The following is a 27,494-nucleotide window of genomic DNA, read 5'->3' on the forward strand; positions in this document are numbered from 1 at the left end:
CATATTAATTATGTGTTTTAGTCTGTCAAAATGATTGCAGGTGTGCTTTTTGTTTGTTTTGTTTGGGGTTAAAAAATTTATTGGATTAATGAAACTGCAGTTCTATCACTTGATACGGTATGAAACTACAGTTGTTGGGTAGCTCAAGTAAAATAACTTTTTGTTGTTTTTAGCCTAAGAGTGGTGATGCTGCTCCAGCTGCTGATGCTTCTCCTAGTCTCAATCGAGAAGAAGTGATGAAACTCCTCAGTATATTTGAGTCTCGATTGTCATTTCTTCTCCTTCAGTCCATTAAACTGCTATCTTCAACTAAAAAGAAAACAAGGTAAATTAAGTGGTTATTTGTAGGAATTTCTTTCCCAGCACCCTACCTATAAAAATATTCTCTACTAACATTGTAAAGAAAAAATAGGGGCTGGGCACATTGGCTCACGCCTATATACCCAGCTTTGGGAGGCTGAGGCAGGCAGATCACTTGAGGTCAGGAGCTTGAGACCAGCCTGATGAACATGGTGAAACCCCATCTCTACTAAAAATACAAAAATTAGCCAGTGTGGTGGCATGCACCTGTTAATCCTAGCTACTGGGAAGGCTGAGGCATGAGAATCGCTTGAACCCGGGAAGTAGAGGTTGCAGTGAGCTGAGATCATACCACTGCACTCCAGCCTGGGCAACAGAGCAAGATTCTGTCTCAAAAAAAAAAAAGTGAAAAGAAAAAATAGGTTGTATTCTCTCTTGTCTTCTATGTGGATAGTTCAGAATTTTAAATGGTGTTCCTTCTCGACTTGTTAAACTAGGTAAGAACCCTCTCCACGAAGCCCTCTATGTGCTGAAATTACAGAAACAAAAAACTCTTGCTGCCTAATGGCAAATAGTCTATTGTTAATATCTTCCCTGAGGGAGATGAATGACCCTGGAATGAAGATCTGTATTTCTAGTGACACTTCTGGATGTCGTCATTAATGGAGAGTCTGGGCTTGAGTTTTGATGCTCAGGGCCAAGTGCACTACAGAGCAGAGGACAGAACATGGAAGCAGGAGGGAAGAGTGCGCCTCTCTGCAGAAATGTCCTTATGGCCCTGTGTCATCATGTTACACTTAGATTGTTTTGCCAAAGTTGTTATTTTGGCATTATTGATTTAATTTGAAATTACAGTAGTAAGTACTAGATCAGGAAAGTATACGATATGCCTCCCTTTTCTTAAATATAAGTGCAATCTGGCCATATTACAAAATTTGGAAAATAGAGAAAAGAAAATCATTTATTCTAATATATTCATTGTTACCAGTTATCTTATGTATATTTTACCAATTTAGAATCTTAGAGTACAGATCTTTTTTTTTTATCATTTTTTTTTATGTTATATACAGTAAAATGGACTCCACTCCTTGTGGTATATACTTCTTCAGTATACACCTTGACAAATGCATACAGATGTCTGCCTGCCACCACAGTTATGACAGAAAACAGTTCCATCACTCCAAAAATTCCCTCCTGCTGTCCCCTTTGTAGTCAACCCTGCCCCTGCCTCCAATTCCTCAGGATCTCAGGGAGAAAGTTTTCAGTCTTTTACCATTAAGCCTCATATCAGCTGTGGGGCTTTGTAGAGGTCTTTACCAAGTTGAGGATATTTTCTTCTATTCTGAATTTGCTAAGAGGTTTCTTTTATCATGAATGGATATTGAATTTTTGTTGAACGCTTTTACTGCATCTATTGAGATGGCCATATGGTTTCCCTTCTTTAGTCTGTTAATATAGTGATTACATTGACTCTTCAAATGTTAAACCAACTTTGCATTCCTGGGATAAACCCCAGTTTGTTGTGATGTAGTATTCTTTTTATGTATTACTGGATTCACTTTGCTGATACTGGGTATTACTGGATTTCATTTTGCATGTTGATGATTTTTGTGTCTATGCACAGGGGATAGTGGTCTTAGCTCACTTTTCTTATAAGAGGTTTGTCTGGTTTGGGTATTAGAACAGTGCTGGCCTCCTAAAGTTTGTGGGCTCATGCTCCCTCTTCTATTTTCTGAAAGAGATTGTATAGATCAGGACCATGTCTTCATTAAACATTTAGTAGAATTTACTAGTAAAAGCATCTTAACCTGGAGTTTACTTTATTGGAAGTTTTTAAACAATGAGTTCAATTTCTTTTCATGGATACAGTATTACTCAGGTTGTCTTTTTCTTAAATAAATGAGGGTCCATGATTTAAATTGTCAAACGTATACATTCACAGTATCACTTATTATCCTTTGAATGTCTAAGGGGGTTTGTGATGAAAGCCCTTCTTTTAGTCCTGATATTGGTAATCCTTCTTTCTGTTTTTCTTGGTCATTCTAGCTAGAAGTTTATCGATTTTTTTTTTTCAATCTTTTCAAAGAACCAACTTTTGGCTTGACTGATTGTTTCTTTTTTAATGTCATCAATTTCTGCTCTTCATTTCCTTCCTTCCACTTGTTTTGGACTTAATTTGCTCTTTTTCTGGTTTCTTAAGGTGGAAGCCTCGATTACTGATTTGAGACCTTTTTTCCTTTTTAACGTAAGATTTGCTGCTAAAAATTTTCTACTAAAACACTGCTTTTGCTACATCTCATCTATGTTTGTATATTTTCTTTTTCATTTGATTCAAAATATTATCTGAGACTTCTCCTTTGACCAATTTATTAGAATTGTGCTATTTAGATTCTAAGTATTGGGACTTGTTAGTAGTACCTTTCTGATAGTGCTTGCTAGTTTACTTTTGTTATGTGCTGAGACCATAACTGTGTATGATCTCTTCTTGCACATTTGCATACATTTGTTTTGTGGCACAGAATACAGTTTGTCTTGGCACATGTTCCATGTGTACTTGAAAAATCTGAGTGTCCTGCTGTTTGGGGTAGAGTGTTGTGTAAATGTCAGTTAGGTTGAGTGTGTTCATAATATTGTTCAGGTCTTCTGTATCCTCACTGGCCTTCTGTCTACTTCTATCAGTTTACCCAGTGAGGAGTGTTGAAGTCTCCAACTGCACTTGTGGATTTATCTTTTTCTCCTCTCAGCACTGTCAGTTTTGTTTCGTGTGCTTTTGAAGCTCTATTAAGTACACACACTTGGGATTGTGATATCTGGGAGAACTGACCTCCTTATTACTACAAATGTCCCTCTTTGATAATATAGCTACTCAACTTTCTTTTGGTTAATGTCTTTTTCCGTGTATCTCTTTTATATTAAAATTGGGTTTCCTATAGGTGGCAATAGTTATTTTTTATTTACTTATGTTCATGTTAAGTGTTTTTGAGACAAGGTCTCACTCTGTCACTCAGGCTGGAGTGCAGTAGTGTGATCATGGCTCACTGCAGCCTCAGCCTCCTGGGCTCAAGCAACCTCCCACCTCAGCCTCTTGGAGTAGCTAGGACCACAGATGTGCATCACCATGCCCAGGTAATTTTTAAATTTTTTTGTAAAGATGGGGTCTCGCTATGTTGCGCAGGCTGGTCTCAAATACCTGGGTCAAGCAGTCCACCTTTCTCAGCCTCCCAAAGTGCTGGGATTATAAGTATGAGCCACTACCTGGCCCAACGGTCGTGCTTTTTAAATACAGTCTTATAATTGATGTCTCTAGACCATTCACATTTAATATGATTCTTTTTCTGCCTTCTCTTAAGTTAATTGAATATTTTCTGTGATTCCATTTTATTTCACTATAGATTTATTATCTGCCACTTTTTAATTATTTTGGCAGTTGACCTAGGATTTTGCAATATACATCATTAATCTTTAATGAGAGGCCACCTTCAAATAATAAGATAATGCTTTACATGCACTATAAAGACCTTATCGTTCCCAATTCCTTTCTCCCATCTTTTGTACTGTTATTATATATTTTACTTTTACATCTGCTATAAACACATAATACACTGCTACTATTTTCTGCCTTATACAGTTACCTTTAAGAGCAATTAAAGAGAACAAGAAATTTTATCTTCGTTTATTCCATTTAAGTACTTTTAACCTTTTGTATAGGTTTCTGTCTAGTGTCATATTCCTTCTGCCTGAAAAACTTCTTTTAGCATTTAGCATTGCTAGGTTTGCTGGCAATGAATTTTATCTTTACGATTGAGAGAGTTTTTATTCCTTTTTCAGTCTTGGAAGATCTTTTTGCAGAATTCCAGGTTAACAGTCCTTTTCTTAAAGTACTTTAAAGATGTCACTCCATTGTCTTCTGGCCTGCATGTTTTCTGACCAGAAGCCTGCTGTGTTTCCTACTTTTGTTCATCTGTTAGAAATGTGTCTTCCTTGCCTATAGGCGCCCCACTCCCCAGCAGTTTGACCATGATACGCTTGGGTATGTTATGATGGCTTTTACCCCTGGCTTCAGCATTTTTCTTTCTTCTATTCCATTCTCTCTCCTTCTCTACAGCCCCAGTTATACCTATGTTAGACTGTTTGATGTTGTTCCACAGCCCTTGGATATTCTGTTCTGGTTTTTTGATGCCCTTTTTTCTTTTTATGATTTTGTTTGGATAATTTCTATTGAACTGTCTTCAAGTTCACTGATTCCTTACTTGGTTTTGTGTCATCTGCAGTTGAACTTTTTGAAGGCATTCTCTGTCTCTGTAACAATGTTCCTCATTTCTAGCATTTCTCCTGGGTTTGTTCTTAGTTTCAACTCTCTGCTGAAATTACCAATCTGATCTTGCATGGTATCCACCTTTTCCATTAGTGCCTTTAACATATTAATTATAGTCCTTTTAAATTCCCTATAAGATAGTTCCAACATCTGTGTCATAATTAGCTGATTCTGTTGATTCTTTGTCTCTTGGATGTATGTTGTTTTTTTCCTTGTCTTCCATATATCTCTTGTTTGTTGAAAACTGGATACCTTATATATGATAGTAGAGACCAAGGAAAATATTTTTTTTTTTTTTGCCCAGAATTTTTTGTACTTTTCCCTACTAGAGCTTTAGTGTGGGGAGTGGAATTCATTTTTCTAGCTTGGAGTTGATGGTTACCTTCCATGTACCACAGGCTTCAAGTTTTCCTGCAGTCCTTGTGTGTAGGGTGGAGCAGGTCTGCAGAAGGTGATTCTTAATGTCTTCTCTACCTTCAGCTCTAGATCTTTCCTTTGTTTCGCACCTTAGGGAGGGTCTGTCTTTACATTCTCATAGTTCTTCCAACCATATTCCACTATCACTTGTCCTTCGGTACTTTTTAGCCTGTTGGGGAGGGAGCAGGGAGTTAGCAAGGACTCCACAGTTGTTTAAGTAAGCCTCAGTCTAGGCAGACACTCATGTTCCTGAGTCTCAGGACAGTGGCCCTCCCACTGCCCCTGCACCACCCTGCCTAACCCTCCAGAATTTTTTTTCTGTTCCCTTCCCCTCTCTTCATGGACTTTAACCCATGCCTTAAGGTTGACAAGGTTCATTGTCTTCCCCCACCCCCACTGAGGCTTTTGTTTCATACAGAAGGGTCCAGGTGGGGTTGCCTGTCCCTCCTAAAGCAGCAGCTACTACCCTACGATAGGTCTACACCAGGAGGGTCACTTTCTCAGGATTCTCACTGGTCTTTTATGTGAACACTTGGGGAGGTCCTTGGAGAAAAGCCAGTAAGATGTGAACCCCCCGACTCCACAGAGGCCCTACACTCTCTAACCAGCCTCACTGGACCCCCACCAACTCATTCACTATTTTAGCTAAATGCTTACTAGCTTCTGGCTGCATCTGCCTGGGTAAGGAAGGACTCTCCTTTCTCTCCCTGCATCAGCCTGTCCCTCCTTAGATTTCAAGCTAGTTGGTTGCCCCACCAATCATGGATTTAAGAAAAGCGATGACCTTGTAGTTTGTCGTGCTTGAGCCACAGACCTTCTCCAGCTTTGCATCCTGAATAGAAACTTCCTTCAGTAACTGCTTTTGGACTGGGTGCCATGGCTCACACCTGTGATCCCAGCTATTTGGGAGACTGAGGCGAAAGGATTACCTGAACCCAGGAGTTCAAGGCCACAGCAAGCTATGATGGCACCACTGCACTCCAGCCAGGGAGACAGAGCAAAACGCATCTCTTTAAAGAAAAAAAAAATGCTTTTGAATAATTCTCTATAGTCTAAGGAGAGCTTTTATTTCATTGTTAACCCTCAATGTCTATACCATATCCTGGCTGTGGTACACAGCAAGGTATGTTAATAGACTCATTGATTTAGCAGAGACATCCATCTTTCTGAAGAGCCAAAAGACAGAGCAGATAGTGCATATAGTAACAACACTGCCTTTTCCTAACAGCAGCGGGTAAATTTTTTAAATTTGTATTGGTTTCCACAAGGTGGCAATGTAAATACAAGACATGTGAGAAAATGTGATTCATTGATTTTTCACAAGTCAATCATTTGAGAAATTGGGAGTAGGTAATAGTTTCAGTTTTATCTTTTATAACCATAACAGTCATATGTATGACCAAAGTAATTTTTATTTTAATGGAAGGTTTTCTAAGATTCTGTTTATTTAGGTTATTAATATTCTGCTGAAAACTATTTTAATCTAAAGTTTTCATGCAAGATGCATAAAGTCTTATGTAGTTGATTTATGTTGATTTTTTTAAGGTTTATTAAACTGTGAAATATGATACTGTGTTAATACAATAAATACTTTGACAAGTTTCAAAACAAAAATATTAGTTACTAAGTTGATGATATTTCATTTTTCACTGATGTGAAAATGAAAACATCTATAATTTTGTTTTTAAGAGGAAAATATCCTCTGCTCCAGACTTAGTTATTTCACAGTGAATACATGAACATTCTCTTTTGCAATATAAAGGGAAATCAGGGTGAGACCTTAAAGAAAGAAAATGCAATCAGTCCTCTGTATCCAAGGATTCTGAATCCAGATTCAACCAACCATAGATTGAAAATATTAAAGAATAATATAAATTTAAAAAGCAATACGGTATAACAGCCATTTATAAGCCATTTACATTGTATTAGGTATCATAAGTAATCTAGAGGTGATTTAAAGTATGTAGGAAGATGTACACAGCTTAAATGCAAATACTACACCATTTTATATCAGGGCTTCAGCCTCCTCAGATTTTAGTTTTCTGGAGAGTCCTAGAACCAATCCTCCACAGATACTGAGAGGCTGTGTTAAATAAATTTTTATTTTTCGACTACTGTTTTTTCCACTTCATGCCCTCTGGCAAAAATAATAAACAAGGCTTAATAATTAAAGTGTTAAGTTTATAAGACTCCTGTAGAATTACAGGGAAAGATGCACTTGTTTAAAAACATTTTGTTTTCATTTTCAGTTTATACAGGCGTTCCATCATCGTATGACAACCGCATTGGCATTGGCCTGCAGATTCTAGCAGTAGCAGTTTGTTAAGCCAAAGGTTTTTTTCTTTTTTCTTTTTGATTTTAGAATTTACTTTTCTGCTGTGTTTTAATACTCATTGTTTTCACAGATCCAGGCCTCTTGACATTTTGGTGGCTTTGGGACTTAATATAAAGAAAAACTGTAAGAAGTAGAAGTAATCTCTGAAGATTCAGGGAGCTCTCTGCTGCAGTGCCAAGAACAAATCTTTTAGATTTATGGGTTGTTCCCATTTAAATGTGTACATTTAATATTTGGTTAAGATTAGTGAAAAGGGAGATGAAATGATGAAATGATGGAGCCCTCTGTATAGGGGTCATAGGTCAGTGAAACTACTGATAAGAATTCATTAAGGAAACCATGATTTGTAGAAATTTGTAGCAGTTGGAAATTGGAAGATGAAGATTTAAGATTCAGAGTTTTATTAGGAATCAAAAGATTTTACGTTTGTAATCCCTGCAGCCATCAGTTATCTTTAGGTACCCAACTATTAGTAAAATGGCAGTGTGATGTCATTGTCCACAAAGAATAATTCATCTTTCAAATGCCTTTTCTATATTAAGCGCCATTGCCTTGATTTACTGTCAGAGTAATTTAAATTTTCTATAAGGTTATTAAAGGGTTTTGTGACTATTAACTCTCCCCAAAAACTAAAATATAGCTGATCATAGGCTCAGATTACAGATAGGGAATGCATTTGGAACAGTCAGTTTTGCTATGCTGTGGCTGTTGGGGGAAGGCAGGAGGAGATTTGCCTGATAAAAGAAGTGGGAATTGGGGGGAGAAATGTCTAAAGACGGGATATGGGATGTGGATCCTGTGGAGGAGGGATGGAGCCAGGAATGAAAAAAAGGGGAACTCCTGGGGGAAGGGAGCTCTGCACTGTTGGCTGCTCTGCACTGTTGGCTGCTGTCCGGCAGGCCTGACTGGCAAGCACTTGGGTGAAGGGAGAAATTTTGTACCCCAAAGAGGTGAAAGTGCATAGCATTTGAAATTGGAAAACATGACATTTTGACCTTAATCCAAACTATTAACCCTTCTGGGCCTTAGGTTTTACATCTGTAAAATCAAAATGCTAGTCCTTGCCTATCTGAGGAGATGGGATTATTGTAAGGCTCAGATGTGGTCATGGACACTGTAAAGCGTTGTGGAGTTGTTATCTGTTACCTGGTTATGTGAGCCAGGGGTCTTCACCTGGACTCATGTTAAAAAAAAAAAAAAAGATGCTAGGTATGAACTGCCATGTAATTAATTACTAGTCTTTTCCAGTAATAACAGATATAGAAATTCACCCATCCATCATAAGGGGTAAATATTTTCAAGACCAACTGTAAAGTGAAATAGTTTTAAAGTAGAGTACTGTCTAGGACTCTTCAGCTGAGGGGCTTTCTTCATACAGAACTGCACTGACATTTTTAGGGTAAATTGAGATGCAGTCGTTCTTGTCGGTCAGGAATCCGTGTTTAAATCCTAGGTAGTTCTAGCTCTAGAGACAGCAGTGCGACAATGGCTTTAGATGTGTGCATGTGACACAGGACGGCGCTTTAGGCCGAGCTGGAGGAACAGAGGAGGTACTGCATAGCTCCTTCTGCGCTCACCCGCCCAGCCCACTGCACTTTCTTCATGGCCTCTATCACACTCTTGTTCACTGTGGTCTCCCTTAGTGCCTCCACTCCCCTCTCACAAACTCCTACTTCAAGAGAATGCAAATTCCATGAAGGCAGGGGCTTCTTTTTCCTGTTTTGTTCTCTGTCAAGAGCAGTTCCTGGTACATAATAGGCATTCAAATATTTATAAAAGGAATGAGTCCTGGATTTCAGTGATGTATTGAAATAAATGTCTAGAAACAGGCCTGTGAGCGATAGATAAAAGAAGGCAGGTCTGAACTCGACAGGAGTGGAACCCTGCTGCTCTGTGAAGAGTGACTGTTGGGCTGTCACAGGCCACAATGCCTGGCCGGTGTTCTGGACCTCTGAATTGTTGGTAGGCATTGGTGGTCCCTTATCTGTCTCTTTTCTTTTTTAACCCTAGCAATAACATTGAAGAAGACGCAGTCCTCAAAACCAACAAGCACATTTACTCCCAGCTTTTGAGAGCGACTGCAAACAAAACTGCGACTCTTCTGGAAAGAATCAATGTTATCGTCCACCTGCTGGGCCAGCTTGCCACTGCCGGCAGTGCAGCAAGCAGCAGCGCCATTCAGTGACTGCACAGAGCCGCGTCCCAGACACGCTGTCAGTGCCTTCAACACGGAGCCGGTTTGTTCATTCGGTGCTTTGTTCCATTAAATAATAGGGAAATATCCATTTAAAACGGGCATATCAGTGGAAACACAGAGTTATTTTAAGTGACAGACAAATTACAGTTGAGTTCTGTGGCATCTTCACTTGACGTGCTAACATCAGAATCAACCTTAAAGCTTCCACTATTTATTTCTTTGAGAAGTACATGGTACCTCAATGTTAATAGACTTGCTGTGATGCAGTTACACATTCACATATTTTCAAAGTGTGTCAAGCTACATGGGTCTAAGATATTGTTTTGGATAAAATGTTACTTTGGTTAAGAGAACTTTTATCCAAATGATATTACAGGTTTAAGTGGGTTAAGGAGACTTCCTGTACATCTACAGTGTTTCCTTTTAAATTGCACAGAAAAAAGGCGTGTTCTTTACAAGCTTCAGTGCAGGGTTGTTCCAAGACTAGCTGTGGTGCGGTTTGCTGTATTTAATGCATGTTCTGAAGGGTTCACTTTTGACTTTATATGACAGTTGATCAAGAATAGGTACTATCCCTTTTTTTTTTCATTTTAAACTTGAAACTGTGAATAAGGTAAGAAAACTATTTTGAATAAATAAACTATTTATTTAAAACGTCTTTGTATTTTTCCAGTTTCCATTCTTCACCTTGAGTTTTGATGTGAACTCAGTCTAATTAATAAACTTTACAAAGTAAAGCTCAAAACATTAACATTAAAATTCTGTTGTCCACTAAATTTCTTGAGAATATTTTCCTTATCACTGCTGCTACATGGCTCTTATCCAGTTACACACAAGCATCCCATATTATTTGTAATGGCTATAGTGCACAAGGCTGTTTTTGTTCATAATTCATATTTTCAACTTCAACACAGTGTAACATGTAAAACAGGCTCTTTCAAGGTGAGGTAAAGGTCTGGACTCCTGTGTGTGATGTCACTGTGGTTAGGTCTGCTGCCTAGACCTCGGGGCAGGTGCGCTGGAGATCCACCCAGCCCCCTGCCGGCCCGTAGGTAGCTGAGGCAAGTTGTGCAGGCCCTCCACAGTGGCCATGAGCCCCTCCCGCACTAACCACACCTCTGAAGGAATTCCAACTATACTAGAAAATTGTCTGGAATAACTGGTTTTAAGCCAAATTTTTACTGAGCTATGATGTAAAAGAGGCTTCTTTCTCTTTTACAGAGATTTTCAGGTGTTTTCATTAGCTGAGTTTTTTTGTTTGCTTTGAGGCAGGGTCTCACTGTCACCCAGGCTGGAGTACAGTAGCAGAATCTCAGCTCACTGCAACCTCTGCCTCACAGGCTCAAGGGATCTTCCCACCTCACCCTCCCATGTAGCTGGGACTACAGGTGTGCACCACAATGCCTGGTTAATTTTTTGCATTTTTACTAGAGACAGAGTTTTGCCATGTTGCCCAGGGTGGTCTCCAACTCCTGAGCTCGAGGGATCCACCTGCCTCAGCCTCCCAAAGTGCTGGGGTTACAGGCATGAATGACGATACCCAGCCCATTGACAGTGAGTTAATGTCCATCAGAGCTTAGCAGAATTCTCTCTCACCATTTGTCCACTTAGTTGTTGTTTACTTAGTTTGCATTTTCCTTGGAACAGATTTGCATCAGTTTGCAAAAATTAATCACTGAAACATTTAAAGTTTTGCCTACATTGTAAAGCAGTTGTACAAATTCAGCAATATTTCATTTCAGGACCACTGTCACTCTGTTTCCCCTTGTAGCAAGTGTACACACATAATAAAACTGTCTTTGCCCTGCTAGATAAACCCAGACACTTCTGTTGATTATAATCCAAGATGATAATCCAAGATCTTTTGAGTTAATGAATTCAAAGGGATATTCTACTTAGGAGGAATGAGCTGGGGTTAGGGGTATGAGAGTTGCTTATCTTTTCTCTCAGCCCCTCTCCTTGGCTGAAACAGCCTTTCAGTCAAGAGGAAAATTTGTTCTTATGTAAGTATAAATTATAGCCATCTTCCTTTGTTAAAGCAATAACACGAAAGTTCCTATAGGGGGAAAAAGATCCTTAAAACGTGTATTTGTAATTTGCTATTTTTAACCTACCTGTGTTTTAGCTGTTACTTTAGAAGAAGAAATTTGGTATTTGTGGCCTGATCATTGAGGCTACTGAAACCATTTTAGTTCATTTCATCGCCTGGGTTTTGTTCACTTCATTACAAATGACATTGGGTTTCATTCGGGTTAAGAGTTAATAGCCGTATTATGTAAAAGTGGAAGGGACATATGCCTATCCTAGACATAAATGGAAAAATAAAATTATCCAACTAGCTTCAAGAGTCTCCTTTTGGTAGTCTGGTCTTTAGAACCTAAGTAAACTGTCATATAAAGTGCCAGGAGAGAACACTAAGTGAATTACAGTGAACCAGAAGAGTTGTTCTGTTCAGGACCATTTGGGTTGCAGGCCTGTGTGTTCAAACCAGATGGCGCAACGCACTGCAGGGCCAGCCACCACCACGGTGATACAGAGGAAGTGCAGAGGACCCTGGGCTGGAATTTGGAGATGAGGGCCCAGAGCTGCCACTGCATTTGACTTTTGGCCGGATCCAACAGATGAACTTTGGTTAATATGACTGGAAATGTGTACGATAGTATCCATCCTGCCGCGCTGACAGAGTTGTGAAGATCAAGAGAGAAATGCACTTGAAAGCCTTTTATATACTGTCATTAGAGAAATGTCATTCTGACAGGGACCTTGGAGTGCAATTCATTTGAATTCCGTGACCTTTCCAGTCGAATCCCTCAGTAAGATCATATCCATGGCGTCTCCTTCCTTGATAGCTTGACCCATGGCTCTGGTCACCTTTCCAACTCCCATAAATCAGGTGGGCAAGCAGTTGGGATGGGCAGAGCCCCACAGAGCAGCAAGCAGACAAAGATCTTTGGATGCTTAGTTTTGTTTTTTTGTTTTGTTTTTAACCTTTCTAGGTTATGAATTATGTTTTATCTGAGCAACTGATTTTTAAATCAAGTCTTTTAAAAGTTCAACTAAGGCTTTTTCCACTGGGTTTTAACTTACAGAGCCATATTTGCCTCAGCTACTGAAAATCTGGTTTTCTTTGTAAACAATGTCAGAATTTTTGTCTTAGCGAAGTCCTATGACTTGACTCTCCATTTTCCATTTTTTTCTCATTACATGTTCAGTGTAGAGATATGGACATCACAAACATCAAACCACTTCTCTGAAATAAACTTTTTTGGAAATAAGCCATCAGTAGGAAGCCAGGAATTCTGTTGTTTGTCCCTGTCATTAACTACTTTCCAGTATGCATTGCCTTTGAAAAAGAAAATGGAGTTGTATGCATAGGAGTAATAAGCAGAATCTATATTTCGGAAAGGATGGTTTTGTGGTATTACTGCTGGAAAAACTTCAGTCATCTTCTTTGGATAAGAATTAAGTACTTGATTTCTGTTGACATCAAATGCAAATACCTGCAAAGCAAATTAGATAGACTGGCTCTTCTGAAAATTATTCATATTTTAGGTTAATTTATAACAATGAGATAAGTAACTCAGACTTTGTACCAAATTCTTTAGACTTGAACATCCAAATTTTTCATCTGCAATGCTCTGTCATTGCTATTTAGATCTGACGTGAGTACAGGTTTTTTGTTTTTCTTTTTTTGGGGAACCGGGCTCACTCTTGCCCAGGCTGGACTGTAATGCAGTGGTGCAGTCACAGCTCACTGCAGCCTCGACCTCCCAGGCTCAAGTGATCCTCTTGCCTCGGCCTCCCGGGCAGCTGTGACCACAGGCATGTGCCACTATACCTGGATAATTTCTGTATTTTTTATTGAGACCAAAACATGGGTTTCACTGTTTCCCAGACTGGTTTCAAACTCCTGGGCTAAGTGATCCGCCTCGTCCTCCCAAAGTGCTGGGATTATATAGGCATGAGCCACTGTGCCAGGCCAAGTACAGCTTTTAAATACAAACTTGGTCATCTGACAAATCTCTATTTGGGATGATAGAAGCAATGCTAGGCTGAAGAGCCTTTACTTACAAGGGACTCCTTGAAGAAGTAAATTAACTTCTTTCTTCGGTCATAAAAGGCTGTGTCTAGGGGGCTTGGGATGCCAGGAAATCCTTCGGATATCAACTTGGGATAGCTTTTTCCTTGTTCATCTTCTGTGAGGGCCTGGTCCTTGTCACTGTCATATCTCCAGTATTGATTTCCTGAGAGCCAACGAAAATAAATTCATGTGGTTCATCAATATTAAATCACAGGAAATGTGACAAAGAGGAGAGTTTTCAAGATAGGTCTCAGCAATCCTGTACAGCGTGTTGCCACGGTTCTAGGAGGAAGCGGGGCTCTCAGCATCTGAGAGAAGCCTCCACTCAGTGATGTCCCAGGTCTGGAATGACTTTTAGATTTAGCCCAGGGAATGCATTTTTCTTGGACATCGTTGCTGCCGTTGGAATGTTGGTTGCCTTTCACAGCAAAAGCAAACCCCATCCTGTGAACATCACTACATTATTGGCTCTAATCAAAAGCAAAAACAAAACAGCGAAACTAATGTCTTTTTTACCTGAGTATCTTAATTTTTTTTCTTCTTCCTTTATAGTCTAAAGCTGTTCCTTTTAATGTTCGTGGCCCAAGGCTTGGAATCATTTTCCTATCCTAATCAGTATAAGCCCTCTTTTTGCAGAAGAAATCATGATCCTTATGATTGGATTATACCTTGGTTTTAGAGTCATCTAGTCCCACCACCACGCCCATTTTACAAATAAGGACACTGGAATAGAGAGAGCTGAAGCGACTGACCAGGAATGCAGGCCAGGACTCTCAAATTCCACTCCAGAGAGACTTCCCCACTGTCCTGTGAAATGGAACTTGCTCCATTTTGTTTCAAAGTTCAAATGCTAATTTCGTGCTCTAAATCAGCAGGGGGTTATTTTAGGCTCTTGTTGGTTCCTAATCCTGAATATTTGGCTTCTTGCCAACATAGAATAGACTAAATCCACTTAAACACATTTGTTTGGTGTTCACAACTCACAGAGCACCCCAAGCAGTACGTTCCTTAGCAACCAAATATTTAATATGTTTGGAAAATTTCACCATTGAGAACAATGTGATGTATGTCCAGTTAGAGATGCAATTCACTCTGACAGGAATTTCTTCTAATCCAAAATTTTCATAGCAAATTAAGATGTTTTTAAAGCTTCAAGAATAAAATACAGCTGTATTGTAGGAGTTCTCCTATGATGACCTAATTCCATGAGTAAGATTCTTTGAGTGTTGCCAACATAAATTCTAGTTTGGGACTTCTTAAGGCCCTGAAAGATGTGCCGCCACCACTGGAAGACCTGAACTATAAAATATAAAAGTCCACAATTTCTTTACATAACTGAACTAATTCTTCTTTTGTGTGATATGAAGGAAAATTAAAACCAAAAGTATATACAGGATCTTTATGGTAAAATTTGCATATAAAGTTAATTCAGTTTGGCTCTCACCTCAAGTCTTTTTGAGCAATTTAAAGCCCTATGGTAATATTACTAGGATTCAGGCAGAAGGAGTACACAACTTGACTCTGGGTAGGAAAGGGGAAGGAAAAAGCAGTGACCACAAATCGTGTTTGTGATTGGACTCTGTGTTATCTGGTTTTGCAAAGGCAGCATGACTCGTGTACCAGGCCCAGGGTTCTGGATGAGACCGGGTGAGTAAGGAGCAGTGACAGCAAGAGAGTCCCAGACCTGCCTTTCTTTGTGTATTCCCCATGACCCCCCAGGCTCCACCACATCAGCTTCTGCCTTCCAGCAAAACATTGACCTTCCCTGTTGAGAAATTGCTATTGATTCTTCATGGCCTGCCCAGTGAAGTCCAGCCCCTGGCCCTGGCATTTGAGGCTCTCCGTGGTTGGGCCAACCCATCTTTCTAGCCTGATCTCATCCTGTGTGACTCTGTCGCCAACTCCGATGGACCCCAGTCTCCCAGCCCCATGGCTTGGCTTCTGCTGCTTGTCTCTGACACTTCCACACCCTTATCCACTTACCATTCTGGGTACCTTTTTCTGGGCATCCCAGATCCCACCCATTCTTGAGTCTAGGCCAAGACCTGATTCCTGGGGGCACCAGCACCCAATTCCAGGTGACAGTAATCACCTCTTCTGCTTGGCCAACGCTTAAAAACACTTCTGTTCCTAGGCTTCCAAGGTGTTTTCTTTTCCTCTAGAACCAGATTAAAACTCCTGCAGGCAGGGCCCTTTGTTACAGTTTTTTGGCAACCCCCTTAATGCCTAGCAGAATTCATTCACTCATTCGGGGACTTAAGTGCCTTCTTAAAAAGATCAGGGGGCTGGGTCAGTGGTAATCCCAATACTTTGAGAGGCCAAGGTGGGAAAACAGCTTGAAGCCAGGAGTTCAAGACTAGCCTAGCCAACTTAGTGAGACCCCCATCTCTACAAAAAAAAAAAATTTTTTTTAATTAAGCCAGGTGTAGTGGCATGAGCCTGTGATCCCAGCTACTCAGGAGACTGAGGTGGGAACATGACTTAAGCCCAGGAGGTTGAGGCTGTAGTAAGCCATGATTGTGCACTCCAGCCTGGGTGACAGAAACAAACAAACAAAAAATAATAGAACCCAATCCTTGTGCTCTCAGAGCTTCCAGTCTGATAGAGCAGAAATTAAGCAAGTGAGGATAAGAGCACTACAACAGATTTCTTGGTAGGGGCTCAAGACCTTCCTTCTGACTGCATTTGTTTAATAAGAGAAATAGAACCATGCATGAAGAATCTGTACCTTTAAAAAAATAACGTTCATCTCTTCTCCATGTCCAGATGTGAACGAAGGCATCTATGCTGTGTGTTGGGATTCCATGCCAGCCAACAAGGATTTGGATAGGGTCCCCATAGCGTGTCCTATTGTTTCGGTTTTCGTAAAGCCAGTACCAGCTGTTGCGGAAGAAATACGTGCTAAATCTCACCATCACCTCTCCATATTGGTTTCTCTCTTTGCGAATCCAGTCAAATGCCGTATCAAATGTTCCCTCACAGGAGCCTTAAAAAAAAAAAAAAAAAAAAACCCTTTTGTCATATGGTGCAAAAACTTATCTTTTCATGTGTGACTTGAACGAAGACAGTTGCAAAGCTGGGGCTTTCTACAAAAACACCTTTAAGCAAGACACCACGTAAGACTGAAGCAGCGCCAGGTGCAGTGGCGCAGTCCTGTAATCCCAGCACCTTGGGAGACCGAGGCAGGAGGACTGCTTGAGCCCAAGACTTCAAGACCACCCTAGGCAACATGGTGAAACCCAGTCTACAAAAAAAAACAAAAACAAAAATTAGCCATGCATGGTGCCTGTGGTCCCAGCTACTTGGGAGGCTGAGGTGGAAGGATCACTTGGGCCTGAGAAACCGAGGCTGCAATGAACTGAGACACTCCAGCCTGGGCGACAGGGTAAGATCCTATCTTAAAAAAAAAAAAAAAAGATTGAGGTGGCTGAGCAGAGGGAGCCGGAGGCACCAGCATGCCTGCTGCAGCCCTGGCTCACGGGCACCATCCTTCGTCCTTCACGTGCCCCCGGCCGCTCTCGGAAGTGTCTCAATTTGGATGCAGTTATTTACAGTTGACCACCCTAAATATAGCTCGTGAATGCCTCCCTTGACAGCTCGACAGCAGTTTGACTTCACTAGAGAGAAGTTTAATTCTGGGCTCACGTCAGAGCAAGATTTCCACTGCGGCAACTCAGTGTGTCCTGGCAGTTCTTATGTCCAAAGACACAGAGTGCTGAGAATGGGGGTGTGAGAACCGAAATGCGGTGACCTCTGTTAAGGACTTTTTTGTTTGATAGTCTTTATGGTAGAGACAGGGTTTCAACATGTTGGCCAGGCTGGTCTCGAACTCCTGACATCAAAGATCTGCCCATCTTGTCCTCCCAAACTGCTGGGATTACAGGCGTGAGCCACCGTGCCCAGCCTAGGGACCTCTAATGGAGAAGAGAAGGACAGCTTTCTTCCCTTGGCCTCTGTGCTAAATCACTAACCACTTTAATTAAATAACCACTAGAACATTTGGCCTGACATTTTAAATAAATTGGAGCTTATCCTGGCCAGGCTAAGCTGCTCTTTGCCATGGGATTGCAGTAAATTCCCAGGGCTTCCAGTGTGTGTGTCTCTGGTGGGATGCCACAGCACAGTGGCGGGGGGAGGGGGAGCTTGTGTTGAGAAAACCACTGTGTTCACTGTCCTCCTAAGAAATGCACGTGGCAAGTGGAAGAGAGGACACAGGAGTGACGGCAGTCAGCTGGGCAAAACCACGTTTTACTAAGACAGCAGCATCATGGAGCCAGAGGGTGGCTACTCTTGGGTGGCGCAGTGGTACAACGTTGTGCTCTCGGGCCCAGGCTCCCAGTGAGGAGTGAGCGGGGTCCTGCTGTGCTCAGGAACACTGTCTGTCCTCCGTGAGCTCGGGGATGCCCTCCCCGGCATTCTTACCGTACAGCTTTTGAATCGCTTTCCTGTCCGCCCAGTCCAACTCAAACGCAGGCTCCTGAGGAATGTAATTTGGTTGCATTATGGATCCTGTCCTGTAGGTGTGAGGCAAGCCCAGAACATGGCCAATTTCATGGACTGCCACCTAGAAGGGGAACACACACCATGGCGCTGGGTGAAGCCTGGGCGACGGATCCCTGCGTTACAGATGGGAGGCCTGTGCTTGTGAAGAGGGGAGCGCTAGTGGACCTAGGGAACCCTGGCCAGACACGGATTTGCCTCCTCAGAGAATGCGGACACTTCCTGGGAAAAGCTTGGACTTTTTGGACGTCGGCCCGTCAGCACTGCTGGTGCCTTATCAACATGAGCAGCTCAGGACCACTGACCTTGAGAAGGCTAATGCCCATGTCACTGGTGGGAGGTGTGAAGTGTTCATCATCGTCAAAGTGAATGTCACCTAGGCGCCAGGCGTGTGCAAACTCCTGCCCGCTCCCATCGAAGGCCCGGGGACAGCCCAGGTGCCGGCCTGGAGATGGGGAGAAGGAGGTGGTCCCAGTGAAGGATGAGTACGCCTCATACAGATGCCTCACCTAGAGTACATGACAGGGTCCCCAGCCTCCAGGAACCAGCAGCAGAGGCAGGCAGAGTGACAGCTCCTGGATTAAGCCCTCAACGCGAGGAAGGTGGGAAATGGTTTGTTTATAAGCTGTTTTCAGTCCACTGACTGTCAGAGACCAGCAGGCACCAAGTGCCTGGGAGCGGAGGGGAGCGGAGGGGAGCGGGGCTGGGTAAGAGCCCAGCTGGGGGCCTGGGAAGGCGGCACAAAGGCCTCATCCAGGCAAGATCTAGGCGGATCCTCACCTCTGCAAAGGACATGAAGTAGTGGAGGCTGGGTCCCTTACATTTGTTTTTTTTCAGCCAACCGTGTCCCTGTATTTCTCATGCTGGGACATTAACCCAGTGAGACCAGAAGACAGCCCTGAGCACCCCTGGGTCACAGATGGGGCTGCAAAGCGGCTCAGTCATTTGTCCAGTTGCATGGGGGAGGTGGTGGCACCTGTGTCTGACCCCGCCCTGTCCTGAGGCCCCTGCTCCCTGGGGAAGCCTGAGGCACAGGCAGGGGGCCTGCCTGGCGCTTTGAGGAGCAGGCCGGGCAGCAGCCTGTACGCAGGGCTAGCCCTAGTGTCGCCACAGGCCACACCAGGCTCTCTGCAGGGTGACCGCGATTCTAACAAGACTGCACTGACCAGAGGCTCCGCCTGCCCTGCTGACAGGTGCCCTTGGGACAGGCTGGGAGGGCTAAGCACCCCCCATTCTGCAGGTGGCAGACGCAGGGTGTGAGGGAGGCGCGCCGGGGTCCCCGAGGCGCTCTTACCTCTCCCAAAGCCCAGCTTAATGTCGACCGCGGCCCCGGGGGCGGCCAGGTCCTCGCGGAAGTCCAGCGGCGTCACCTCGCTCCACATCCTGAAGGCCAGGGCCACGATGCGCCTCTGCTCCGCCGCGGACAGCTGGCTGCTCAGAGCCTCGCCCAGCAGCCGCCAGCTCAGCGTCCTCTTGGAGAAGGCCTGGACGGCCCCACCGTTGGAGGAGCCCCGGGGCTGCCAACCCCGCCGGGACAGGGACAGGGACAGGGACAGCGGTGCCTGCGGGGAGCGCCTGGGGCGGGCTCTGGGGAGCGGGCCCGGGGGCGCACGCGGGGCAGCAGGGGGTGGCAGGCGCGTGTCCGGGACCCCGCAGCGCGGCCGGTTCATGGCCGCCAGGGTGGCCGCATCCAGCTCCCCGCTGGCCGGCAGCGCGTTCGCCCGCTGGAACCTGCGCACCGCCTCCGCCAGGGCGGTGCCCTTGGGGGTCTCCAGCGGCCCCTCGGGGCTGGGCCCCCAGGCCGCCCGCGCCCCCGACCAGCCATATCTGGACAGGAACCTCTGCGGGAGAGAAACGCACCCTAATCCGGGGCCACCTCCCACCTGGCCTTCCGCCACCCGGGCTGCCCTGCCCCAAAGCCTCGAGAGACAGAGACAGATAGAGAGACAAACAGAGACAGAGAGAGACAGACAGAGACAGACGGAAGCAGAGAGACAGGCAGGGAGAAACAGACGGAGAGAGCAATAGAAATAGGCAGACAGGGAGACCGAGGTCTATAGAGAAAGGCAGTGAGAGACAGAGATAGGAGTGAGTCCTAGGAGCAGTCCTGAGTCTTTGGATGGGCGCCAGGCCGGGTCAGAGGCACCACAGGGCCTGAGAAGACTGGGCAGCTGGGTGAGCGTGGGCCGGGAGGAGGTGAGAGGTCCCAAACAGGCAACAGGACACGGTGGAAATTGCAGCTGCCAGGGAACAGGAATCCTGTGCTTCTGCCTGTCCCCTTCGCAGTGGAAGAGGCTCAGTGGCTTAGTGAATTGAAGATACGATTTGGCTATCAAAGACCTTAAAGAAGCCTTGACTTAGCTTCGAGGGAACCAGCTGACAGGCTATAAGATCCTGGGGCTTCAGTTCAAGCTGTTTGCCTGTGAGGTGTTACATAACATTGCTTTCATGTATGCCAAGGAGGAGGAATGGGGAGGGCGCTCCCTGAGGCCATGCGGGGCTGGGTGGGGGTGCCAAGGAAGGCCGGGTGTGGCCACACCACAGAGAAGGCCTTGGAGAGGCCTGTCCTGAGGGCTGCGAATTCGAACTGAGGGGTTTGGCAGTGGTTGGGTCTGAGGACCTGGGGGCTTCCTCATGGCTGTGCAAAGGGAGGGAAGGAAGCGGGCTCCACGCTGCTAAGAGCCTGGCTACAGGACGGCTCTCCTGTTCCCTGCGCTGGCCTCTGGGACACCCTGAGAGCTGGGAATTGGACTTGACCCTGACCATAGGACCAAATGCCAGGGCAGGTCAAGGGGCCTCATCAGTCCACTCCCTGCCCCCACCACGACTCTCTGGAGGAGGGGATCGCCTGCACTGGACTTCCTGGGTGCTTCACCACAGACTCTGGCGAAGTCCACAGATGCCACCCCAGACAGCTCTGTTAGGATCCCACTACTGCTGTGCTAGGGAACCTTGCAGGGCCATCCCCTTCTCTACATCCAGAGACTGGCATGTGAGCAGCCACAGAATACCTTCGGACAGTGCCTTGGCCACTACAGTACCACATGCTTGCCTTTGAAAAGGCACTTGGCATTCGAGTCTGTTGTCTGTGTGCATTGGCATTTCTCTCTCACTAGGGCTGACCTGTGGGGTTGTCGAATCGGGTTAAGCATCGATTCATGGTTGTTCCAACAGGAGCCACAGGAGCTACTCCTCCCTCCCAGCCCAGCCTGCCTGGCCCTTCTCTGCCTCCACACAGCTGGCATCCTGGCCTGTGCACATGTGCGTATGTGCACGTGCCTGTGTGCACGTTGTGTGCCTGGGGGTGTTGCTTTTCTGGCCTCTCCTACCTGAGCAGCGTGGAGGTCAGCAATGGGCTTGGCCTGGCGCAGTGGGGATGGCTCTAGGTCCGAGTGATCCCGGCTATGGAAGAGGCTCTCAGGCTGGGTGGGCCTGGGAACAGCCAGCCAGCAGAGCAGCAGTGTCGGACGGAAGATGGAGGCGGCGAGCATTGGCTTGGTCTGATCCCTTGCCCTTCCTGCCTGGCTTCATCCCCGTCCCCGTCCCCGTCACCCCTCCTTAAGGAGCCGGACCTGGGGTGGCTTTTATAAGCCGCCCAGAAGGGAGCACCCAGGTTTCCAAGCATTTCTCACCCAGCCCTGAAGTGTGCCCACTTGGAAGCCACGTGGCAGGCCCTGGGCGGGCTGCCTTTGAAGACCCCAGGCTCACCTTTCTTGTTGGTGTGAGAACTCCTCTCCTCTCTTTGCCATATCCTCGGGTAATTACATCCTCCAGTCCCTGCGGGTTCCATTTCTATGGAGATGTGCTGTGGGCAAGCTTGCCGCTAAATGAGCTGTGGAATTAACAGTGGCACAAGACCGCACCTGTAACAATGTGCATCTCAGAACTGGGCCTGAGTTTAAAAACCCTGACCGTTAATTTGCTTACAGTTTGGGTCACTTTTTTTCTAGGTGAACTGGGGTTTGGGGATTTTTAGTTTGTTTCTCAGACTTTTTTTGTGTGTGGCTTTTCTTTTTGTTTCTCTTTATATAAAGGTGATCTAATCAGTAGATTGTATAAATTGTAAAAGTACTGAGAATAAAGAAAAACATCTGTGATTCCGGTAGTAACATTTCAGTGAACATTCTTGCAGATACATATGTGCAGGTGCCTAAAGAAGTATTTGTGTGTCTCCATTTTACATAAACTACATTCTCTCTTCCTTACAAGTCAGCACAATGTTACAGGCACTTCTCTGTTTCTGAATGTAAGTATTTATCTTTCTAGTTAATGACTGCAGTGTCCCATTCTGTGGGCAGAGATTTTTATATGAGGATAAACTAGAATCACCTCAGCCCACCCACTTTCCCCTCATGGAGAAGCCTCAAGTTTCTCTGGGATCCTGAAGACAGAGCCTTCCCCAAAGCAGGCTTTTATTTGAGCAGATGTCCTCCACAGAGTGCAGACTGACTGGGCCACAGCTGTCCATGGGGCTGATCATAGACATATGGAGAGGCCGGGTGCAGTGACTCAGACTCATAATCCCAGCATTATGGGAGGCTGAGGCAAGAGGGCTGAGGCCAGGAGTTTGAGACCAGCTAGAGCAACATAGTGGGACCCCAACTCTACCCAAAAAATATTTAAAAATTAGCTCAGCATGGGTCAGGCATGGTGGCTCACACCTATAATCCCAACACTTTAGGAGGCTGAGTTGGGCAGATTGATTGAGTCCAGGAGTTTAAGACCAGCCTGGGCAAATGGTGAAACCCCATCTCTACCAAAAATACAAAAATTAGCCAGGCGTTGTGGCCTGTATGCCTGTAGTTCCAGCTACTTGCCGGGGGTTTGAGGCTAGAGAATCGCTTGAGCCCAGGAAGTTGAGGCTGAAATGAGCCGAGATTACACCACTGCACAACAACCTAGATAAGAGAATGAGACCATGTTTCAAAAGGAGAAAAAAAAAATGGACAGAGCGATGTGTGCCACTTGCAGGCCTAACTCTGAGATCACCCTCATATTCTCTGTGATTTCTCTTCCCTCAACTCCTGGCCCGATGCAGAGCATCCAGCAGAAATGGCCTGGATCCCTGAATGCCCCTGTGGAAGGCCACCCTCGAACCCTTGACTGCTCTGTGACAGGAGTAAGAAACACAACTTTATAGTGTGGAACCTAAGATTTGGGGTTGGTGGATGCAGCAGTTAGACGACCCTAATAGAAGCCACTAAACGCTTAGTCTGTCCCCAGAAGGACCCATAACATGCTCCTTGTTCCCTAAGACCTGTCTGCAATAGACTACCGCTGGCCCTTCCCTCTCTGGTGAAGGCTGCAGAGGTCAAGGGGCAGGATGGGTGTTCCCATCCCTGATGATGGCTTCCACTCAGGGAAGCGCCCTGCTCCTGTGAGCCTCATGACAGGTTTCTGGGTCACCTCCAGCCTTCCTAGTGGCTGTCATCTCCCCATGATGCATTTTCCCCTTTTCTTGAAGAGCTCTTCTGTATTCCAGGTCCTTCCGCTGTCCTGGATGACCCTGGTGTTCCTGTGAATGACCGGTACACTGCCCTGACCTCCCCCACCGTGACTCTGATCAGAAGATTCTCACCTCCACTCCACTCGAGTCACCCATGGCATAGCCTGGCTCAGCCCTGCCACCCCCTGGACTGCTGCGCCTCTGATCCCGCAGGCATAGGCAGCTCCTCATGCCCACTGCTGGCTCTCCTTGGAGCTTCTCACCCTCTTGTCTCTATCGCATGGCCCTTTGACCCCCAATTGCGCTGAGGGTGCTGAGAGTCCTTCTGCCTAACCCACTTAAGTTGTCTTGGATCCTTGGTTTTCACCCTGTCCAGTTCAGATCCCACAGACACTGACCAAGCCCTAGCCTGAGAGCCTCTCCCCACCCCTGTGCTGGAGCCGCACCCTGGGCGGATCTGGCTTTCTGTCTCCTGCATCTTGCTGAGCACTCATTTCATCATCCATTTCCTTTAAACTAATGACTACAGCCCCTTCCCCGTGGGCTCCTGCACTGCAAGCAACCCCCTCATCTCCCACTTTCCTGAGTGTTTCCCGTTCCTCCTCTCTTCTTGGCGGGTCACATAGATGCCTGCAGGGGTTGATCCTCAGGGGCAGGGAAAGGACAGAGTATGGGGAGGCAAAAGTAAGTAGAGGTTCAGGTTCGCTGCAGGAATTTCTACCCCAGTATCCAGAGAGCTTGCAGGAAATGAATGAAAGTTTTTTGGGCACTGTGACTTTGCAGGCGAGAGCTTAGAATTTTATGTCAAAGGTCTGCCAAGAAGAGCAGGTGTGCAAATGCTTGTGTGGCTGTTATTCATTCAGTCATCATGAAACCAATATTTATTACTGTCCTAAGGAAGACTGAAATGAATATGACGAATTCATTCCCTACTATATTAGTCAGGATTCTCTAGAGGGACAGAACTAATAGGGCATATATATATGTAAAATGCTATTAAGTAGTATTAACTCACATGATCACAAGGTCTCACAATAGGTCATCTGCAAGCTGAGGAGCAAGGAGAGCCAGTCCAAATCCCAAAGCTGAAGAACATGGAGTCTGATGTTCCAGGGCAGGAAGCATCCAACACGGGAGAAAGATGCAGGCTGGGAGGCTAGGCCAGTCTAGCCTTTTCCTGTTTTTCCACCTGCTTTATATTCTGGCAGCTGATTAGATGGTGCCCACCCAGGTTAAGGGTGGGTTTGCCTGTCCCAGCCACTGACCAAAATGTTAATCTCCTTTGGCAACAAATACCCTCAGACATGCCCAGGATCACTACTTTGCATCCTTCAATCCAGTCAAGTGGACGCTCAGTATTAACCATCACACCTACCCTCATGGAATTTGTATTCTAAGTGGGGAAGACAAAATAAACAAAAAAGAAATGAAAAATTCCAATAGTGACAGGTGGTAGGAATAGAATTAGCGAAAGTGAATGTCTGGGGGAAGAGTGAATATTCAGGTGAGCAGGAAAGATCTCTTGTGCGGATGAAATCTGGGCCACAGCAGAAAAATCAGAGGGACTCAGTCACATGTGACTGGGAGCTCAGGAGTGGTGTACATTTTCCTTAATCAGGAAAGGGCAAGTGCACAGGTTCTGAGGCCGGGAGCAGCTGGGCAAACCTACAACAGTAGAGAAGAAAGAAGGCTGGACGTGACTGGGAGGAGTGAGCTGGGAGGGGAGGATGGAGAGGAGGATGGACAAAGTCTCACTCTGTCGCCCAGGCTGGAGTGCAGTGTGACATGATCTCAGCTCACTGCAACCTACACCTATCAGGCTTAAGCAATTTTCCTGCCTCCGTCTCCTGAATAGCTGGGATTACAGACATGTACCGCCACACCTGGCTAAGTTTTTGCATTTTTAGTAGAGAAGGAGTTTCACCATGTTGGCCAGGCTGGTCTTGAACTCCTGGCTCGAGAACTGCCCGCCTCGACCTCCCAAAGTGCTGGTATTACAGGCATGAGCCACTATGCCCGGCCAAGATTTTCTTAAAAGAGTGTTTTATTCAAACTCTGAAAAGGTTTATCTTGATGTTTGCCGATTCACTTGATTATTTTATCATTTAGACTTGGTTATAAAAGAAAAATCTCATAGTAATAGTGGATTAAACAACATAGAAGTGGATATGTCTTTTATATTCAAGAAGTCTAGAGGTGGGATAGTTTTTGTGCCCATAGTGTCATCTTGTTCTAGAAAACTTCCTTTCCCCAGTGTCATCTCAGGGCCCAAGATGGCTACTGGAGCTTCAGTTCTTATACCTGCATTCCAGGAAAAAGGAAAAATGATGTCAGAGGTGTACATCTAACTACAACCCCTTGGCTACAACTTAATCACATTCTCATGCTTACCTGTGAAGGAAGCTGGGAAATGTAGTTCTTATTCCAAATGGCCTCATACTTTGCTGAACATCTAGGATTCTTGTTCCAGGGTAATGAATGTTGAGACCACCTCACTGACTCTAACCCTGTCATCTACTTCCTTAGAATTCTTAGTAAAATGAATCCCGCGAGTTTATTTTCTGAAGACTTGTATACAACACAATGTTTTTATTTTGTTCCTTTCTATTCACAGGGAAGTTGCATTAACATTTAACTCTTTGTGTGACTACATGTAACTCATGAGTTGAAGTACATAAAACTCAGAACAGTGTCTGAGAACATGTCCCATAAATGAGCTGTGGCTATATGGTCCAGAGGGAAAACCTTCAGTTCTTACCGCTGGCCCACCTGGGCCTGGGGGCCAGTTGCATTCTGCCTTGGCTCTCAAATTCTTGCATAATCCTTTATTCCTTCCCTGCACAAACTTCTTCAGCAACTCTCCTCAGTCCAGGAGCTGGAGGGGAAGGCACATGAGGGTGATGCAAAAAGGGAATGTAGGTAAAACCTGTGCAGCACATCTGCTCAGTGTCTTCTCCCACCCCACCCTTCTGTCACTTCTGATCCCCAGGAAGGACACCAGGAGGCTGGCCACCCAGCCTGCTGGGGCGTTAACTCTGTCTGGAGCTGGTGGTGGGGGGGTGTGACTCACTCGCCATCCTAGGTGGCCCTATTGCCACTCAGGGTGTTGTGTGAGACTCTGGCTTCAACCTGGCTTCCCACGTTGACTCTTCAGTCACCCAGAACATCTACAAACTGAACGCTGAACTTTCCCCAGCACATCAGGAACAGCTGGATCTGTAAAAAGTAGGAATGAAGTTTGGGAACAGATTTCCAAGGCCTTTCTACAGGGCTTTCCATTTGCACATGAACCTCTTCTAAGTAAATACTGACCTTCCCAGTGCCTCAGAATCCTGGGAGATCATATGGTCTGTCCAATGCTGCAGTTGTATCTTTGAGGGAAAGCCTTACGTAAGCTTCTGTTCTCTCCCATCTAGCCACTGAGCCATAGAATGATTAGTTAACATAATTATTGTCCTTAATAGAAACTGCAGCCCCATGGGAGGGTGAGCAGAAGAAATGACTGTGACATCCCTAGGCTTCACTGTCTTGAGCTGGGTAATTACAGAGCTTCCCTTCTGCCCCACCTATGCCTTCAGAATCAGGATTTCTTCCCAGTGCCTTTCAAACTGGTTTTTACATACTCAGCTCTCAAGTTCTCAGGAATCTCCAGCCCAACTGCCAAAGAAAGCCCAGCTCCTGACTCGCCCGATGGCCGAGGACATGCACCTGCTGCTTTGCTCATCTCCGGACCATGCAAGAGCTCCCTGCCTTCCTAACCCCAAACAGATCCATCTTTAACCACGCCCTGCCCTGCTCCATCTGAAACAAGGCTTCACCAGAACAGTCAATAGCCTCACATCCTCTTCAAAAGGTGGCTTCAGGTTGTGTGGGAATGAAAGGACACACATGTGGTGTTTAATA

At 45.0% G+C, this 27,494-nt stretch overlaps 2 protein-coding genes across 4 annotated transcripts in view; one reads left to right on the forward strand and one right to left on the reverse strand.

Moving 5' to 3' along the window:
- Positions 1–10,222, forward strand: part of EDRF1 (erythroid differentiation regulatory factor 1) — a 45,554-nt gene extending 35,332 nt beyond the window's left edge. For both annotated transcript variants that reach the window (XM_032281971.1, XM_032281972.1), the window contains 2 exons: positions 174–325; positions 9,378–10,222. In XM_032281971.1, coding sequence (XP_032137862.1) covers positions 174–325; positions 9,378–9,552 — 327 coding nt within the window. In that variant the 3' untranslated portion in view covers positions 9,553–10,222. The remainder of the gene's footprint in view (positions 1–173; positions 326–9,377) is intronic.
- MMP21 (matrix metallopeptidase 21) lies at positions 220–26,762 on the reverse strand. Of its 2 annotated transcripts, XM_032281977.1 has the most exons (10): positions 26,662–26,762; positions 26,350–26,466; positions 21,475–21,977; positions 19,440–19,986; positions 18,451–18,590; positions 18,068–18,209; positions 16,374–16,631; positions 13,636–13,808; positions 11,679–13,064; positions 220–309 (listed from the first exon to the last, which is right to left on the reverse strand). In XM_032281977.1, exons 3-9 carry the CDS (start codon positions 21,634–21,636, stop codon positions 12,765–12,767), a joined length of 1,722 nt encoding a protein of 573 aa, XP_032137868.1. In that variant the 5' UTR covers positions 21,637–21,977; positions 26,350–26,466; positions 26,662–26,762; the 3' UTR covers positions 220–309; positions 11,679–12,764. The 2 variants fall into 2 exon arrangements, with proteins under 2 accessions (XP_032137868.1, XP_032137867.1); XM_032281976.1 differs by lacking the exons at positions 220–309; positions 21,475–21,977; positions 26,350–26,466; positions 26,662–26,762 and adding an exon at positions 5,119–5,201 and having other exon boundaries at positions 19,440–20,361.
- Between the last annotated feature and the right edge of the window lie 732 nt (positions 26,763–27,494).

Source organism: Sapajus apella, unplaced genomic scaffold (assembly GCF_009761245.1).
Source record: "Sapajus apella isolate SASKATOON/1434 unplaced genomic scaffold, GSC_monkey_1.0 scaffold13, whole genome shotgun sequence".
Lineage (NCBI taxonomy): Eukaryota > Metazoa > Chordata > Mammalia > Primates > Cebidae > Sapajus > Sapajus apella.

Bases quoted from the DNA above. Each gene is read 5' to 3' on its own strand.
- MMP21 (XM_032281977.1), bottom strand. From the start codon at position 21,636: ATGCTCGCCGCCTCCATCTTCCGTCCGACACTGCTGCTCTGCTGGCTG. The intron at 18,591-19,439 runs GTAAGAGCGCCT...CCCCATCTCCAG, and splicing joins TAAGCTGGGCTTTGGGAGAG to GCCGGCACCTGGGCTGTCCC. The intron at 13,065-13,635 runs GTAAGTAAAGGC...TTTGCTTTGCAG, and splicing joins ACTTCTTCAAGGAGTCCCTT to GTATTTGCATTTGATGTCAA.